The following is a 19,924-nucleotide window of genomic DNA, read 5'->3' on the forward strand; positions in this document are numbered from 1 at the left end:
CACCATAAACCAATACCCACGTAATAATACTGTCACCCAAAACTAATACCCACGTAATAATACTGTGACCCCAAACCAATACCCACATAACTATGTGACCCCAAACCAATACCCATGTAATAATACTGTGACCCAAAACCAATACCACAAAATTATTCAGTCAACCCAAACCAATACCTACATAATAATACTGTCACCCCAAACCAATACCCACATAATAATACTGTCACCCCTAACCAAAACCTACATATTAATACTGTCACCCCCAGTTTGCGAACAGAGCTCTTGTTCTAAATCCCAACTAATTACATACTCATTTTAGTATAATAGCATAATACTGTATTTCTTAAATCACACACGTGCATACAAAAAAGAAGTGATTACTAGGTAGGATGCAAGTTCAAAGGTGCTGTTACATACAAGAACAAATAGAATAGCAATATTACCTTTAATATGTTAAAACTATAAGACAATACATTTTTTTTTTACCTTTTCTTGACAATGTTTGTAAATATTGAAACCTTAAATTGAGGCTGGTGTTTACCACCATTAAATCCACTTTGCCGTGTCCCCTATCTTCTACTGTAGTTCGATATCGGTCATAGATGGGGCATGAATGGAGGTAATTATCATTGAAATGGATCAAACAAGACTGACAGTTTCACCTCCCTTTGGACTCATGTTGAAAGTGGAACTATGTGACATTTCCAGTTTTTCACAATGATTTTAAAAAAATCTTTACTTTTTTAAGACATCAAACATCTAGTTTCAATTATGTTAACCCTGTGCTGCCAGAAGGCCCCTCTGACAGCGAAAGGGTTAACATATGACTGTTAGGTCAATATACAGCACTGCACCTTATCACAACGTAACCCCTTTGCTGACAGAGGTGTTTCCAACCTACTGCAAAAGGAAATAATTCAACTATAGGACTACCTTATTGCAAATAAAACATACAGATGTAGCAAAGCTCCAGCTGAGGGGGATATTCTGTGTTATCACCAGGAATCCTATGGAAACTCTGTGATATTTTGAATTATATTCTGTATTGTGCTTATCAGAAGGAGCTATAACGTCTTCTACAGCACACCTGTAAATAAAGCTATTAATTTTATTTATAAAATGTTTTACCAGGAAGTAGTTCATTGAGAGTTACCTCTCGTGTTCACGCATGTCCTGGGCACAGAGTAAATAAAGCTATGGGCTCTATCACTGATCTCACAGGTGGCTCCTGTGGAAGTGTCAGGATGACAGCGCCTGGGAAACGTGTCACTGCGCTCTCACTGCTGCTGCTGTTCCTATTTCTGGGTATAGAGCAGGCACTTAATAACCAGAGCTATCAGATAGCAGCGTGATCCCTCATCCAACCCCGGCAAAGGTTAGTTAGCAGCAGGGAGACGCCCTGTGCTCGCCTCCTCCTCAGGTGTCCTCCGCGGCTCTGCCAAACCCCCGTCACATGATCCGCATGTCACATGACCACCCCAGAAGGTAGTCTTCTCCCCTCCCCCTCAACTCCCGCAAAAAGACTGCAAAGATCAGGAAGCGGCTTGGTTTAACCTGGCAGCGCATCCGATTGGCCAACACCTTTCCACTTCAGGATGCCGATTGGTCAGCGCTTGTGTCAGTCAACCAGTGAGCCCGGCCCCCTCCTTCCTTCCCTCCTTTCACCCCCCCACCCCCCTCTGATCACAGACACTGTAAGTTACACCAGTGACAGGTTGGCCGCCGTACTAAGTGACTGTGAGCCAGGGTCAGAGGGGTGGGGGAGTGGAGCCGGGAAGCAGGGACTATGGGGAGAACTGGGATATGCCACTGACTGCTGTAGGCTGGACGACAACGTTGAAGGCATCTGGAGCCCAAAGGAGAGGAGTTAATCTAATGAAAGCCCTGTTGGGAAGCTGCTGACATGCTGAAACTTGGGAGGAAGCTGCTTGCTGGTATAACCAGGAGCTGAGAGCTCTGTGCTTGTGCTGTAGTAATGACAGGGACAGGCAGCCCAGAGGAACACTGGCCAAGTAGTTGTTGCTGTGCAAAGTCTTGCTCTATATACATGATAGCTAGAAGAATTCAGGCTTGGTAGGTAGTGCTGGCCATATAGTCAAATGCATTGTGTGCTATGTAAGACTTTCTATGTCATTGACTTAAGGTAAAATGAGCCATGGATCTAAAAACAAAGTTTACAAAGAGATTTAGATAGCATGTTTGGTTTACAGAGCGGGATTTGTATATATTAGTTTAGAGGTCAGACTTGCAGGACTGAAGAGAGATAATCTGACAAAAACAAATCTCATTATACCCCCAAAATAGATTAAAAAGAATGTAAAACTTGTCTGTAAAAAAAATGTTCTCTCACTTAAGTTACTTGAGTGAATTGTAAATTGGTAGACCAACTAATATATAGATATATATTGTATGTTCCTAAGTAACATGTTTTGCTGACTGCTGTACTGTGATAACAGGGAAGTAAGAATACTGTCTGGTGCCGGCATTCATTTACATTATCACACATTACTGTGTTCAAGGGTCAGAGTTGGTGCTAGTTTATGAGGTTTTCTGCTGTTAACATTGACGGTTAGAACTTGCATAAAAAGGGAAATTGCTACAAGTGTGAAGAAACCTGTGTTCAAAAAAGTTTTAGGAAGTGTTTAGCAGCTAACTTTGAAGTCGGGCCTACTCCTGTTGTGGTCCTCACTGCACCCAGCTATGGATAACCTGGAGGAGATTTTTGGGAGTGAAGTAGAGATTGGGAGGTCGATGGAGGTGTATGATGAGATGGTGACAGCCATGGCTGGAAGTATCTATTCCGAACTGGAGAAGCTTATAGGTACTTATGGGCAAGGTGCAGTCACTGGCCTGATGCCCTTACTGGTGTCGGCCCTTGAAAGTCTAGAGACAACGTTTGCCCAAGTGCGGGAAAGAGAGGAGCAACTGGAGCTGGTTCAAGAGGATAAACAGAGACTACTGATTCAATACGAAAGGGAGCGTGATGGGAGGAAGCGTGCAGAGGAGGTAAGAACATCTCTTATGGACCTCAATATCCATCCAGTCTCATACGTCACTTTACACCTGTTGAGCTTGTTGAAAAAATTGCAACCAAACAGAGCGTTGTCAAACTTAAGCCTTCACCGAAATAGGCATACTGGCCAAGTCTCCCTATTTACGAGTGGAGGTTGTCGGCATTGGGTAAATTATTCCATACCTGGATTATGACCCAAGTACCTTAAAACCTTTCTGTGTTTTTGGCATTGAAGTGCTAAAGCAACACCAGAACCATATAGCTAATGCTATTATAACACTTTGGGACTTTTTGACAAGTTTCTTGTAAACCCCACCACACCCAAAAAAAGTTAAACTTAGACGTGTTTTGCATGTTTCCGTATCTAGAAATGACAAGGCCCTGTTATAGCAATGGGCATCATTAAAAATAAAGATCACTTGACTTGAAGTATTTGTTATACGTAAAACAAAATATCTGCTTCCAACGGAGAGTTTAGGTTTAATATTGCCTTTTAGTCGTCAGCTGGAAGCCATCTGTAGGTGACTGAATTGTGCTGTGTGTGCTAAAACATTGTAGGTAACATACTATGAGTAGCTAATTTTATGCCGGTGGTTCATTTTTTTTTCTCAAATGGTAATGACTGAGCAGGGCTGTATATAAAACTATACAGGCACATGGTGTACATACAGTAATATATATTTTTTGCATTGCCTACGAACTATGCCAGACAGTTTTACAATTTCACCCACAGCATTTTTGGATCTCCCCAAAAAAAATGTACACCTTTAAATTTACAGGTTTGAGTGTATAGTTATATAAACAGACAGCTGTGTGTATGTAAGTGTGTACACACACACACACACACACACATTTAGATTGCAAGATCTTTGAGACAGGGACTCCGTTTCTTAATGTTATCTAAAGTTGTGGTATGTGCAGGATCACATACAATAGTGTTTATTTATTTTATTTTTATTTATTTATAAAATATTTTACCAGGAAGTAATACATTGAGAGTTACCTCTCGTTTTCAAGTATGTCCTGGGCACAGAGTAAGACAAATAATACTTGGTTACAAATACAGTTACATAAATGAACAGGGTATACATTATATACAAGACATTGCGTGCACAGTTAAAGAAAATATATATATTATGGGCGTATGAAACTGTGTGTGTGTGTGGTGCATTGTAAGTAATAAAGTATAAGTAAATACATCTCTCAAACCTGTTAAAAAATAGTATATTGTAGTTAAACAAGAAAACCAAAGTTTCGTTCCACTGAGGGCATGATGGCATGAAGGTTCCTCATTGAACTGAAACTTTGGTTTTCCTGTTGTATTGCAATATACTATTTTTGAACATTCTGCAGTGCTGTGTCTTTCTATACAGGACTCTGTTTTGGCTAAAATCTATATATCTATGCACGCACACATGCATGTATCTCATAACAATTATCTTCAGCCCCCGTATTGTATGTCTTTATTTACATAGCGCCAAAAGTGTACTCAGTGCTTCACAAAGAATACAGTACAGGGAATTATAATAATACATTAAGCGCAGCAAAATCAGACAATAGGAAAGGAAATCCCTGCCCCGAAGAGCTTACAATCTAAGAGGTATGATGGGAGACTTAGGCCGAGTCCATAGAAGGACAGGCTGTGCTGAGCCGTGCGGATGCTCCGCGCTGAGCCCCTGCATCCTTAATGAGGATGCCTTTAGAGGGGGCTCACGCGAGCGTCCGCAGGCGTGCTGAGGCGCTGGAGTTTTCAGCCGAGCGCCAAGCTGTTTTTCAGCGCGCTGTCTGCTGAAAACATCCAATCAGCGCGGAGCTGCGTCAACGTGACGTCGACGTCAGTGCGTCGCGGGCAATTGACCCAGCGACGTCACTGCCCCGCCTCCCTCAGTCTCCCCCCGCCTCCGATCGCGCCCGCTGGCTCGCCTGCATGGGCAGATTTCAGCAGGCGAGCCTCAGCGTCAGCGCGGCTCGGATCTCCTCACCCCTCTATGGCCCGGGCCTTACAGAGACAGCAGGTGAGGGAATAAGTGCTGTAGATGGCAGTGCTTGGTCACAATGGGTGGTAGGAGTGACTGTGGATGTGGGACAATAGCCATGAGTGTAGGCTATTGGGATGCTTCATTTGTGGGGCAAGTTTTAAGGTTGGTCAGGATTAAATCAGGTTAACACCATTTGCATGGGAGGAGATGGCAGGGAGGTGTGGGTGAGAGCAGGTGTGTTTGTCTGGGTTGTCGATCCACTGCTGAATGAAGGTCTCCCCAATGATCTTCTAGGTACTGCGTGTACAAGCCTCTGTTCTGAAAATGGGAAGCCGCGGGATGGAGCCTGTCCCGCTGAGTGGGGCGCTCAATTGCAGACCGCAGCGGTAATTTAGCAAGCAATGCTCTGTACGTAGGGCAACATTGAAGTGGCATTCATGATTGAATGCACACATGGCACCAATGTTTGCCGGACGTCAATGGTAGATGGGGTCAAAGTTCCTGCTGCAACTGGGTTTTATTGGCTTTCCATTGGCAGATGGTACTGTAGATGGTAGACTTGTATTTCCCGTCTCGCTGGCTTTATATTGCCTATCCTCAAAGATGTAACAATCTAATGGTGATGCCTGTAACCTATCAAGCTGCACAAAGATCTCAACCAGTTTCATCCACTTCAAAAACGATAATATTGTATCACTTGGCCTTTATTCGAGTAAATGCAAATAGAGTTTAAATTGTAGTTTATAAGCTGTTTTACCAAAACATGGTCTCAGTAGACTTGGCGCTGATGGTGCATGCACATCTGCAGTGTGGGGAAATGAAAGCAGAAATGTTCCCAGATTTGATGTTCTGAGTACAGCAGGGCCCCGCTCATACGGCTGGTTCTGTTCCAGGCCGCCGCCGTAAAGCGGAAATCGCCATAAAGCGGGGCCCTACTGTACTGTATTGTACCTTTTTTGAAAACAGAGATGCAGAGCTGTAAACCAACTGTTTTGCTGACAAATGGCACCTGACAAGGAGTTGCGCACCCGCTAAAGTGCGTCATGCTGAAAATCGCCGGAAAAACGGAACAAGCGTAGAACCTAATGAATATGGGTATACATTAGTAAACGCTGTATGAGCAGAGCGCTGTAAAGCGGGGCCCTACTGTATGAATTTGCAACAATCTGAGCCCGAGGATCCCCCTGAAGGTAGAACGCTATTTTCAGCTCTGGGAACCCCCTTGTTGCCTGATTCAGCCAGTAGAAAACCACAGCATCATATCCCAATGATGTCCCGGCTTTCATTCTGTTATTAAAGCAGTTGCTAGTATTTTTTTTATTATTATTATTTATTTCTATTTTTGGATTACCTAAACTAGGTCACCCCAAAACTCCTGGGAGCCCCAGGTTCCAGATGTGTGTAGTTTCTCACAAGTCAAGAATGCTTTTTCAGTGGAGACAAAATGAATGTCGGGGTCAGTGTCACGGACCAGTACAAAGCCACAACATCTGTAAGATATGGCATTGCATCTTTCTACTGGTGACGCTATGACCATATTTGTTTGGGTTTGTTTGTCTCAAAGTGGCACAAATGTTTTTAATATATTTTGGAAACCGGGGGTCCTCGGAGTTTAGATGACCGCGGCTAGAATTCGGGGGGACTGGGGGAAAAAATGGGGATTGATGCTTAAAGCTGCAGTTCAGTCTTTTTTTTTTTTTTTAATTTTTTTTTTTACTTCAATAGTTTTGTGTGCAATCTCTAATTACCTAAAGAACTGTATAGCTGTCAGTCAATTCGTTCTCCATGTATTGATAGGTCGAAATTTGGTGACATAATTAGTGAAGGGATCTGTTTATATTCTGCTTGTCTGTCAGTGGAAGCTCATGAATATTCATGAGCAGTCCTGCACTGACGTGCTAGAGGGAGGGCAGGGCTGACAAAGGGGTGTGCCAGAGCTTGTGACAGGACATGAAGGGCAGTGCCTTAGCAAATGGCTGTTAAAATAGAATACAAGAAAATTGGTCTTTAAAAGTTTTTTTTTTAAAACAGAAAATGCTAAAAGTATTATTTCTTTCTACAGAACTGATTTATTAAAAAAAACACACATGCAGGATATTGACTGAACTGCAGCTTTAATAACTCCTTAATGTTTAGGGGCCTATGTGTTGGGGGCAAAGAGTGTAAGACTTATGTGCAGCTAGACCAAGGGTCCAAAATGTAGCAGCCCAATTTAATGACTCTTCTGCATGGCAGTTTCTAGTGGAGTAAGCATAGAAAATACATATTTACGGATTATTAACTTAATCCATTTACTAAGATTAGTCTGACAGACTGGGACATAAGCTTGTTGGCGATTTGTTCAGTCTGCATTATAACGTGATGTTCATATGGAATGTTACACTGGAAGCCTGTGTTCCCACAAAAATGGGGGAGTACCTGTGAGGCGCACATGGTTAGCTGTCCCCGGGATGGGGTGTTGTGTATAATAAACCGCATATCGCATTTTGCATTTGGTAATGCAAATTGGAGTGATTTAAATAATATACCTCAATAACCTACAGTTTCTTGAGCTTCATTGACCCCTTAGGTACCAGATTGCTCTGCACTTGTGTGCAACTGGACTGCAATGTGTAAATCACTGGTTATTTTAAACCTATGTGGGCTTTGTTTGGTTTTTAATGGGGGGGGGGAGGTATCATCATTTTTATTTGAGTTTTTGTCATATACAGGCATACCCCGGTTTAAGGACACTAACGTTAAGTACACTCGCGAGTAAGTACATATCGCCCAATAGGCAAACGGCAGCTCGCGCATGCGCCTGTCAGCACATCCTGAACAGCAATACCGGCTCCCTACCTGTACCGAAGCTGTGCACAAGCAGGGAGACTATAGAGCCTGTTACAAATGCGTTATTTACATCAGTTATGCACGTATATGACGATTGCAGTACAGTACATGCATGGATAAGTGGAAAAAAGGTAGTGCTTCACTTTAAGTACATTTTCGCTTTACATACATGCTACGGTCCCATTGCGTACGTTAATGCGGGGTATGCCTGTACAGTACACATGATAAGAATATAGTTGTTCAGTACATAGCCTACATTTGAATGAAATATTCCAAAGGTACAACTGGACTAGTGAACAGTGACCGTGTTGCATATAAATGCATTTAAACGAAATAATAATGTGAAGATTAAAGATACAACTTTTATAAATGTCTGTTGTCAATAGAAATTGATGAACCAACCCTTCTTTCAGCTGTTTCTGACTTTTGCATCTGTTTGTATTTGTTTATGATTAGTCAATACTGTCTCCCTTCGAATATCTTTCATCTCTATTTGTAAAAATCACTTCTGTTTCGTTACTAACCCGTTTTTTCATTTAGAAATGATTGTTTTTTACCCAATCCCATTTCCTCAATTACTGCTCTTTCCCGTGAGAGAATTTTGTTCTATGTTCTAATTTGATTGGAGGTTTGTGACTAAGGGTTCTTATAGAAAACCAAGAAGGGTGACTTTGTGTTAAACATTATTATTATTATTATTATTATTATTATTATTTGTGACCTTAAGCTGATGCTATGGAGAAGTATTCCGGAAATCTTTTTAAACATTAAGACTCAAGCAGACGCAACACATTTTGTACTCATTTTAGAAACAGGAACTGATGGCAGATGAGAACCGCTTGGTCCCCCTCGTCTGCCCACTTTTCCACCTGCTGCGAAGCCTCAGACCTAATTAGATCCTTGGCTTTGTGTCATATTTAGGATAACCCTTGCGTTCATCTCAAGCGGTTTTTAATTCCTTTACTGTATTGGCCACTTGCTGTAGAAAGCTTTTCTGTGAATCCATCCATTCTGTGAAGAATTGCTGAGCCTCCAACCCCTATCCCAGGGGTACTCCACTCCAGTCCTCAATCTTCCCCTCCTCCTCCCCCCCCCCCAGGTTTTAAGGATATACCTGCTTCAGCACAGGTGGCACTGATTGAGCCACCAGTGCTGAAGCTGGAATCTCCTTAAAATCTGAGCTGGGGGGGGTCTTGAGGACTAGAGTTGAGTACTTCTGCCCTAAGTTCCTAATGGCATATGGTGTGTGACAGAGGTTCCCAACTAACAGTGCAGGTTTTAAGTATGTCCCTGCTTGAGCACAGGGGGTTCTGTCAAAATAATTGGTCCACCTGTGCTAATGAGGATAACCATAAAACCTGCACTGTCCGTGGTCCTTTGAGGACTGGAGTTGGGAACTTCTATAATAACTCAATAAAAGTGCCACCCGAGGGCCCCTTATGACATTCACTGTACGTCATTGCCCAGTGCTTGTTTTTAGGGACTGTATGAGTCAGGTCTGCCCGCTTCCTGATTGCCGGAACCGAAATGGCATCTTATGTGACTACTTTTCAGAGCGAACACGATGCGGAAGTGCCGGAGGATCCACGACCACTGCAAGGTTTAATATATCCGAATTCCATTTTGGTTTTTTTCTCTTATCAGTTTAATGACCGCGTCCATGGTGCTGTCAATTTCTGGGGTAACAGGATTGGCGGCAAATGTGGAAAAAAAACAAATATTGCGTTTTGATCAATTTGACGCACAAGAAAATTCTTCTGATTCCAAAACAAACTGCATCATCCTGAGCAACCTCTCCCGTAGTGCAGCAATCCCCACAGTATAATATATATAATGTTAGTACAGCTCAACCCTGTTATAATGCAATCCGTTACAACGCGAATCCGCTTATAACGCGATGCAAGCGTGGCTCCCAATTTTCGTATTTATGAATACTTTACAACACTATTTATTGGTATCTTAAACACTTTATTATACAATGCATACAATTGTACATTATTTTTAACTCGATCCGCTTATAACGCAGTGTTATAAGGGGGTTGGGCTCCCTCAGCGTGTCCTGCTCTTTAAAGGAGAGAAAAAAAGATAGAGACATATACATATACACACAAACACGATGATTTTCTTAACCTCTAGCTTCTGAATGAAAACCGCTGTGCAAAGGGCGGGAGCTGAACCAGAGACTCTTCTTCCCGAGATACGAACTGGGGAAGACGCCGCCAGGATAATCCCTTCCAGGGAAAATAAAATGGGCCTCAACTGCAGTCCTCAAAGGCCACCAACAGGTCAGGTTTTTAGGATATCCCAGCTTCACCACAAGACTAAGCCACTGATTGAGCCACCTGTACTGAAGCAAGGGTATCCTGAAAAAGTGACCTGTTTGTGGCCCTTGAGGACTGGAATTGAGAACCCCTGCTCTGACATACCGGCAGCACCTCCAGTAACTATCTCGGAAACCGGGGGCTCCCCAAAGCTGAAATAAATGCAGTTCAGCTCCGGGGACCCCTTGCTTCCCATCTATATATAAAAAAAGGGGGTCAAGTCGGGACTGTTACTTTTTTAAAGTACGTAAAATGCAAAAATAAATGTCGATCAGCGTGGACTGTTGCTATAATATTGCTTAGTGGGGTATTTTTGCACTACCCGTTAAACACATTACACACTGTAAAAAAGAGGGTTTTTAAAAAAAAATGTGATGTTTGTTTGAGAATCACATGATAAGGCAACAACTTTTGAGTGTCAGCGTGCTCTCTTTAACGAGAGTTCAAAAACACTATGCACAAGTCGTTGTGTTTGAGACCGCTCTCTATAAAGCTCCTTTTTCTTGATGTATATGGCATATGACTACACCTTTTTGTATTTTATCACTGACAACGTTCTTGTAAAACATATTTTCCTGGTGGCCTTATGAGCTCCAACACTTGCTTACTGAACTGAAAGTTCACGTCATTGTCACCCTCTAATATTCCTTAATATAGCTTTTGCTTGTCCCGACGTGAAATTCATCAGTGTTTTCCTTCATTTGAAAAATAGTCATTTATTTAAACATGCATAATACCTCTGCAGTGATCACTATAAGCTGCATTCTTTTCTGACGTGTATCAGCATCTAAGCACTGAAATATACAGTATATTTAGTGATGGTTATTATTTTTTTTTCCCAGTTGGACTTTCAGACTTATTTTGGAACATACCAGTATATTAGGAAGGCAATGTTAAGTACTGGAGAATGTAAATTGCTTCAGCTCTTGACTCAAGCTTCACCTGTAGTTAGTGCCCCATCAGGAACATCCGGCTAGTCATAAGGAGCCATTGGTCTACACCCTTTGAGCTATAAAGATGCTTTCATTCCAAACAATATAACAAAAGAACACACCATAGCTGTGTAAAACGTCTCTTTAATATTTGCCATACAAACTTTATTTTAATATTTTGAATAAATAAACATTTGATATGTAGTTCTTCTAGAACAGTTTCCTAACCTTTTGTACATTGTGCACCCCCTGCTAGAAATTATTTGTTTGTTGAACCCCTCATTAATAAATCTTATTGCCTAATAATCAGAGTACTGCTAACAAGACTGTTTGTTTGAGCGGTCCCAGGCAGTGTCCTGAGCTTGAGGGGCCACAAACTGTTAATTACTGGGGAAGCTTCCAAAGTCACGCCCCACAATGATATGCTGCTTTGGATGCAGAGCATTGTGGGGAGCGACTTTGGAAGCTCCTGCTGTAATTGATGGCTATACCAGCCAGGCTAAGGGGGAGTTTGTGGCCTTACCAAGTGTGCTGTCCCCACACGGGCTCAGGAACCCACTATACTGACTGTCATCCGTCATTACATCCTTTTTGAGGCGAACCCCTTGGAGACATCTCGCGAACCCCATGGGGTTACCGAACCTCCTGTGGGTGATCACCCTTCCTGCTTTGGTTTGACTGACGTAATTGCTACAATTTTGCTAATGATGTTCTCCTCAATGTTTATTGCAAACTGTTGGGGAAATTGTTGAGAAACATTATCCTCGTGGAACACCCATGTAGTCCTCACTGACTTGTTTGGGTCATCACAGCTTAGCAGTAAGTGCCTATAAAAACAGCTGATCACTCAGAGCGATCATGTAATTACATCTGTGCCTTGTTTACGAGGTTATTTTTGGTATTTTTCTGCACATCAGATGTTTTCTTGATTTTTAGCACCGTTTAGAAAGTACTTTGTATTATTGCTTTTGAAAGGATCCTTCCCCCCCCCCCCCCCTCTTTTGCTTCTTGTTGAATGATGAACATTTGCCTCAGAGACCAGAGGTATTACAGTAGCTTTGGGTACTTGGATGATCTGCCTTTACAGGTACAATCCCTGGCACTCCATTCTGAAAAGCAAAATGATTTACTATTTCTGCATCTAATAAGATGCTCAATGTAACAGCTTCAGAAACAGGCCTGCACAGTGTTTGCAATGGGGTCAGTTGAGTTATAAAAAGCACATATACTGTAGTTTGTAAACAGATGAAGCTATATGTTGCGATTTTTAACTTAGAATTTACTGCTAACAGTATTTTTCTTGAAGGCCTGTGCAAAATGTTGCTTTCACAAGTTTTTCTCCTATGCCATTGACAATTTGTCCTGTGCTTCGTTGCATAATGCTACAGTATAAGTGAAGCTTGAGAGGGTTAATTTGGGTTTTCGAGCTGAGTATTCATATATATTGATTTGTTTAAAGAAATGATAATAACTTTGTGATGATATAGAGCGAGAGAGAGATATTAGATCATTAGATCACATTTATTTATAAAAATGTTGTACCCGGAAGTAATACATTGAGTTACCTCCCGTTTTCAAGTATGTCCTGAGTTCAGAGTTATAACAATACATTGTTACATTAAAAGAACAGTGTTATACAGTAAATTCAGACATTTCATGGACAGTTACTTGGAAAATTGGGTACAGGAGATAAAGGCCTGGTGAGTTTCAGAATGAAACAGAGCAGCTTTAACACCAGCAAACGGCTCACACCCTTTAGCTACCCTTCGACTGCGCGAAAGGCTGTCCGGCTTTGGGGCGAAGAGGATGAAGACCTGAAGGGGTTCAGATTGAATGAATGTAACTGTGAATTCAAAGTCCTTTGTCCTCTTGGCTCATTAACATTCCAGTGGGTGGGGTTGACCTTCTATATAGTACAGCAAATGTAAACCCTTAGCACGCTGGTCCTGAGGGGAGCAGTTCTTGTGTAATCCCATCAAGAGTCTGCCTTTGGGGTGACACAGATGTACAATGAAGGGGTTCAGATTGAATCCAGTTGATCACACATCATCAATGGGAGCGCACAGGTTTTTGTTTTGTCCTTTGTATTCCCAGCATTTCAGGTGTTGCAATTTAAACAGACCTTACAAGTCCAATGTGCAGGGTGTGATAAATATTCATCATCTGTTCTGTTATTTGTGTTACTGAAGGGGTTTACTTTTGTACATTAGGATATTGACTTGCATCTTGTCGACTCATTTTGCATGTACAGTAAGTCCTCGTTTTACGATGAAGGGCTTATCCGGCGCTGTCCAATGCAACCCTATGGGCGGTTTTGCGACGCCAAAATGGTGTATCTGATGCTCTTCTGGCGCTTTGCAAAGTTGCAACATTATGTCAATCAGAAGGCTGCAGTCAGGGAAATCATCCAGATCAGTCTGTGTGAAGGTTTTGTGGTGTATTTAGGCCCTTAAACATGTCTAACAGTTTTATTATACAGTTCTGGATTCAATAAATAGAATCTTTACATCATAATTTGTGTTTGCTGCATATCTTATTACCTGCGTAAAATATTTGGTGTATTTTAGTGTTAAAAATGCCTACCAGAACCTTTCATTTAAACAGTGTTCCTATGGGAAATGTGATTCGCTTTACGGCGCTTCACTATCCGACGCCATTTTGAGTAACGCATTGTGTCGGATAACCGAGGACTGCCTGTATGGTAGTGTTTTCTATTGCTGCTTTTTGCATCCCCATTTTGTTTCTATTCCTTCCTGATGGAATAATCTGACTGTAATTGCTGAACCTGCCCAGGGATGATGAGGGACAGAATTGGGGTCTTCCATACGTCTCCTTATCTCTCTCAGTATCACACGTGTTTATAATGAGCTCCCTGAGATGAGTGGGTGATGCAGCTGGGAAACTGGCGATGTTTGAAACTAGTCACCAGTACCAAATTATGTCAACTTTCCAGGATATAAGAATGGAAATGATGGATATCTTGGAAAAACACCCAAGATAGGTAGTGGTTAGACATCAATGTGCGCAAGAAAGGACCCAAGGGTGCCGGAAAGTTGTAGGGAATTTTTCATATGAGCGTTTAGGAAACTTCGTAATGCGTGATCACCAACATATCAATATCAGACGTACATTTTTTAACATTGTGTGCAAACACTGAATAAAGAAACTGTCAACAGTAATAGGATGGGAAATATTTTTACATTACGTATACTACATTCCTTTTGATTAAAGTATGGTACCTCTACTGTCCATCCACCATGCGAGGGGTCACATGCGTGCTTGTTAATGTGTGAGCTTAGTAGGGCAGTAAAATGAGTGAATCGTGTCTTGGGTAATGATTGTTTGCTCTGACCAGTGACAGACTGTACTTGGTACCCCATTCAGCAAAGAGGCAACAAATAAATATTAAATATTAGAGTTGTGCAAAACTATCCAAAATGTAGTTGCAAATGTATTTTTGTGTGGGTTTTTTTCCCCCCAACTTCGCCAATGTTGCAAAACGTATCTTGATTTTTCAATTTTGCATATACAGGGAGAGGAGAAAGAAAAGTGTTTCCATAAGGGCTATACTCTGGAATATATTGCCCTCTCCCCCCCCCCCCACAAAAGGTAGTGAAATAATAAGTTTTTAATAAACATATATACAAAAAACATACAGTTCTGCATTATGTGCCAGAAACTAGACTTGCAGAACGATGAAGTTGATTGGTGAAATGTACGTTGGGTGCGTCTGACGTCACCCACACATGACGTCGGCTCCTTCGAGCCTGTGCACCACAGGGGCTCCCTACAGCACTGATCCGAATCTACGGACAGTAAAAACAGGTCTTTTTGCCCAAGACTAGTAAGTAAGAGACTGGGGGTTATAAGAGAGTCAGGCTTGGTGACCTTTGTATGCAGCAGGGTCCATAAGACCAGTATACTGCTGCCAGATTCTACTCCCTAGGCACTGCAGCGGCAGGAGACTTGTTTTTCCCTTGCTCAGTCAGCCAGTTACTACCTGGCTTGTATTCAAAATTTGCACTGATGATATTAATTACTCCGTTATAGGGGGGCCTCTATGTAAGCCCCCTCTAATGTTACGAAGAGAGCAAATACCACACATTACAGGCATACCTCGCATTAACGTACGCAATGGGGACCGGAGCATGTATGTAAAGCGAAAATGTACTTAAAGTGAAGCACTCCCTTTTCCCACTTATCGATGCATGTACTGTACTGCAATCGTCATATACGTGCATAACTGATGTAAATAACACATTTGTAACAGGCTCTATAGTCTCCCCGCTTGCTCACAGCTTCGGTACAGGTAGGGAGCCGGTATTGCTGTTCAGGGCGTGCTGACAGGCGCATGCGTGAGCTGTCGTTTGCCTATTGGGCGATATGTACTTACTCGCGAGTGTACTTAAAGTGAGTGTACTTAAAGCGGGGTATGCCTTACTAATGACCTTCCTGACATGATACTGAGTCTGTGCATTGATGATAGGCATTTAAGAGCTCATAGGTTGTGAATTTACCACAACGCCCTCACAAATCCTACCAGATATAGCAGACCACCGTCTTCAGTAATCTACTCTATTTACATTATAACTTGGACAGGCTTTTTTCCGGTCAAATTTTGTGGCTGCATTGTGTTTGTAAGACCCACTTCGAAGCACACAACTAGCTGTTTTCATTTTTAATTGCTTTTAATTTTATGTGGCACATTTACCAGAATTGTATGGGTTTTTTTTTGTTTTTGTATATATGTTTTATTTAAAAAAAATAAAAATTTCACTACCTTTTGTGGGGGATATATTCTGGAGTGCAGCCCTAAGGGAACACTTCCCTTCTCTCCCTGTATATGCATTATATCGGTTTCCTGCTGGCACCCGTCCCTTTTTGATAGATTTTTCATATTATATTCCCCCCTATCTAGCTGAGCAGGATTACCTATACCTTCTGGGATCTTGTCAATTTTGTAAGTTACAGACGACAGAGAAGCCCAATGCTACATCCAACATGACAAAAATACACAGTACAATACTTATATATTCTCTTGAAAAAGGGTCATTTAGTTTAACCCTTTGGCCAAAGCATTGTAAACTTGCGAGCCACGACAAGGCAGACACCTGTTCGCAAGTCCTAACACTTCCAGATAAAATACTAATATACCTCTATTAGGATTAAAATTCTCATTTACCTCTATTAGGAGGGAGAAAGACCACATTGGGTCTATATTCAGTAGAATGAAAGGACCTACTAACTTGGGAAGTGGGGAGGGGCGGGCTTAAAACCTGGGAAGGAGGAGCCACTAACCTCCAACAGCTGAGACTAGGTTAACAGAACACAAAACCCCAGCAAGCTCTTTTTGGGAACACCTGAGCCCCCACAAAATATATATATATATATATATGTGTCAAAAAGGAATGCTATTGAGCGTGGCATATGTATATAACAGAGACAGAGAAGCCCAATGATACATCCAACATGACAAAAATATACAGTAAAATACTTATATATTCTCTTGAAAAGGGGTCATTTAGTTTAACCCTTTGGCTCGCAAGCTTACAACGCTTTGGCCAAAGGGTTAAACTAAATGACCCTTTTTCAAGAGAATATATAAGTATTTTACTGTGTATTTTTGTCATGTTGGATGTAGCATTGGGCTTCTCTGTCTGTTGTATACATATGCCACGCTCAATAGCACTCCTTTTTGACACTTATATACAGATATATATTTTGTGGGGGCTCAGGGGTTCCCAAAAAGAGCTTGATGGGGTTTTGTGTTTTGTTAACCAATTTTGTAAGTTTACAGCGAAATATCGCCAGTGAGCGAAACATGGTGTATGGACCCTATTTATAATCTCGGCATTAAGAAAACATCTAGCAATTTTAGAAAATATTTCAAACTAGCTGAAAGTACCCGGCTTAGCTCGGGAATTCTACGAAACCAAAAAATACTGAGATTTATAAATGAATAATTGAATTTTGTAGTTTCTTAATACGAATTCTCCTGCTAAAACAACAACAACAACTCCAGTCATCATAATTTCATTGCCTCTGAGGTTTTGAAGTGTTCGATCAGCAGCCTCTAAGGCCAAGTGCCCAGTGGGGGCTGCTGCACGCGCTCCTGGTGGTATGGGCACAGCTTAAAAGTGCGACCTGCGCTCTGTAGGGAGCGATGGGGGACGTGGCCTAACCTTATTGAGGTTAGTGACTGGTGTGTGGCGCGTCGCCATCACCACCGGGGACATAGCCTAATGCGTGTTTTCGGGACATTGTTCTCCTGTCCCAAACAATGGTCTTGCACTCTTGAAGAACTTTGGCTGCTCCTGTAATTTTGCTAATAATGTTGCAAATTGGATTTTCAGAGTGACCAAGATTAAGTGGTAGCTTGAGGGTTGTGTGATGGGATCATGTCATTTGTGACATCAGTTATGGTATTACTGATGTCATTTGTGAATTGTACCCAAACATAAACAAAAAGTTGCTCCTTAATCTCAGGAACCATCATGCAATATTTGGTTACGATATCTGAAGAGGTGTCCAAATGCATATCCAACAGACAAACACCTTTCCAAAATATATAGCTTATAAAACAAAAATTCATATTTATTTAATCATTTGCAAACTCTGGCAAGGCTACAGGGGGATTTTTTTGTGGCTGAAAATGGGCAAATTTCACGTGGTTGCAATCGGGCGAAAGGTTCACACATCTCTAATAAATATTTTTACTCAATGGCATTGCTGAGTAGTAATGTGGTTAATACATATCTCAAAGCCCATGACTCATTTAATTGCTCTGTTTTAATAGTCCACATGGTGTACGCATCAATAGACAAATAATGTAACGTAACATTTTTTTTCTAGAGAGCGTTAAGAGCGACCCTTACTTTGTTGGAGACATAACAGGTATTTGCTTCATGTATGCAACCTTCACATCGACGTATATTTCCACCACAACTAATAAGACGCATGTCCTGCTTTTCTTTCCTCCAGTTTCTCTCCATAAACTAATAGGCACACAAAATTGGTAGCCAAACAAGTCTGGTAAGATGTGATTTCAGTGGGTGACTTCTTGTTTCTTTTCAGAGATGTATGGAGATGGAAGATGGCATTGAGCAGGAGAGGAAAGTTTACAAAGCTAATTTGATCACCATGGACGCTCAGACTAGGAACATGGAGGTGAAAGCGCGGAGCTATGCTGATCAGAGTGAGTATCAAGTGATCCAATATTGTTCCAAATAAAATACATTGAGGTTCTACCATCCTTGTGGGTTTATTCACTTAGTTGTGATAGCAGGCTGCCTGTAACAATCGATAATTGTCATCACACTTGACTGGATAGACCCCTTTTATGAGGCCGGAAGTTATTGGCTATTAGGATGACCCATGAATATGAGAACACTTAATCAGATCTCAGATTTTGTAAGCAATATAGCATACCTTGTAAGCAACAACTAATTGTATAGCCAACTGTGAAAGCTTTTAATAGCGCAGCGTTTCCCAATGTAGCAAAAAAAAAGTTTAAAGAAAATAAATAGTTAATGTACATATTTCGATATGTGGGCATTAATTATGTAACCTCCCAAAAAGTGAGTGACAATGCTTCACAACAGTGAGCGCAACCTGGAGGTCTTCTGTAACCAAGGCTGTTCTGAAAGCCGTTTAATGCAGCAGACATAAGCTTGTAGAGGTCCATGTTCAAATAAATAAGAAGCAAAAGGTGACGCACTGAGAGTGCTCATTTACATGTCATTTCCCAGAACCCCTGGCTGCTGTGAATGCATTGTTTGATAAGCGATAATGGAGAAAGACAGGGTTGTAGACCTGTCTGATGCATGCAAATGTGCTCACAACAGGTATTTTTATTTGCTGTAAGTATATCTCAGAACTCCTCCGCAGTCTGTGGACTGGGGTATAGTGGTTTAATGCACCCGGGCTATTCTATGTACTATGCAACTTCAAAGAATACTGAGCTAATGTAATTTACTGTCCATCAGTTGTTGGCTTGGAAGAGCAGAAGACAGCCGTGAACAAAGAACTTGCTTCATTAGCACAAGTCTATGCCAAGGTAAGTAGTGAATCTCAGTGGTGGGCAATTAAAAAAAAAACTCACAGCACAGACATATGCTGTAGGAACTTGTGTGAACATAATCTTTCTTCTACTAAGCGTCATCTCAAAACAAAAGTTTGTGTGGCAGTTTCTCTCCCTACTATCAATGTTCTATTCTTGGTTGTTTATTAAATGTTGATTCTTCTCATTGACAAATGGCATTTACTCTGTCTGATCCTGCACTCAAACCCTAAGATAAGTTTTACCAAATTCTGCATTAGATGTGAGGGGAGATGATATTTTCCTCTAGAAATGTATTACCTATAGGACAGTTTCAATGAACTTTCTAACCTAATTTATTTACCCTTTACAATGCTTGTGGCAGATAATGAAGTCCTACAAGGAGCTTCGGTACCAGAGATCTTTGTCTATGGAAGCTGCTCGACATTCTGCACCCAGTACTCCTCTTCAGTGCTTGTGAGTGACCTCAAAGACTATGTGCATGTGGTTTAGTTCTTGTTTATTTCTATGTAGGGCTACCAGCTGTACATAGTAAAATAATAAGGAAACGCTGTGTCCCTACCTTGCAAATCATAGCATTTAATATTTGTATCTGATGTGATAGGACTTTATTTTTTTATTTATAAAAATGTTTTACCAGGAAGTAATACATTGAGAGTTACCTCTCGTTTTCACATATGTCCTGGGCACAGAGTTATAACAATACATGGTTACAATAAAAGAACAGGGTTATGCAGTCAATTCACAGACATTTCATGGACAGATGGAGTTGGAAAAGTTGGTACAGG

General features: G+C 41.4%; 1 protein-coding gene across 1 annotated transcript in view; it reads left to right on the top strand.

The window, feature by feature from the left end:
• Window positions 1–1,650: 1,650 nt before the first annotated feature.
• The window catches only part of LOC142497474 (C-Jun-amino-terminal kinase-interacting protein 4-like), a 66,473-nt gene continuing 48,199 nt past the window's right edge, over window positions 1,651–19,924 (top strand). Inside the window, exons 1-4 of the mRNA XM_075605302.1 lie at window positions 1,651–3,009; window positions 18,152–18,272; window positions 19,063–19,133; window positions 19,501–19,592. Of these exons, the coding sequence (XP_075461417.1) occupies window positions 2,704–3,009; window positions 18,152–18,272; window positions 19,063–19,133; window positions 19,501–19,592 (590 nt within the window). The 5' untranslated portion in view covers window positions 1,651–2,703. The remainder of the gene's footprint in view (window positions 3,010–18,151; window positions 18,273–19,062; window positions 19,134–19,500; window positions 19,593–19,924) is intronic.

The sequence above is a fragment of the Ascaphus truei genome, chromosome 6 (assembly GCF_040206685.1).
Source record: "Ascaphus truei isolate aAscTru1 chromosome 6, aAscTru1.hap1, whole genome shotgun sequence".
Lineage (NCBI taxonomy): Eukaryota > Metazoa > Chordata > Amphibia > Anura > Ascaphidae > Ascaphus > Ascaphus truei.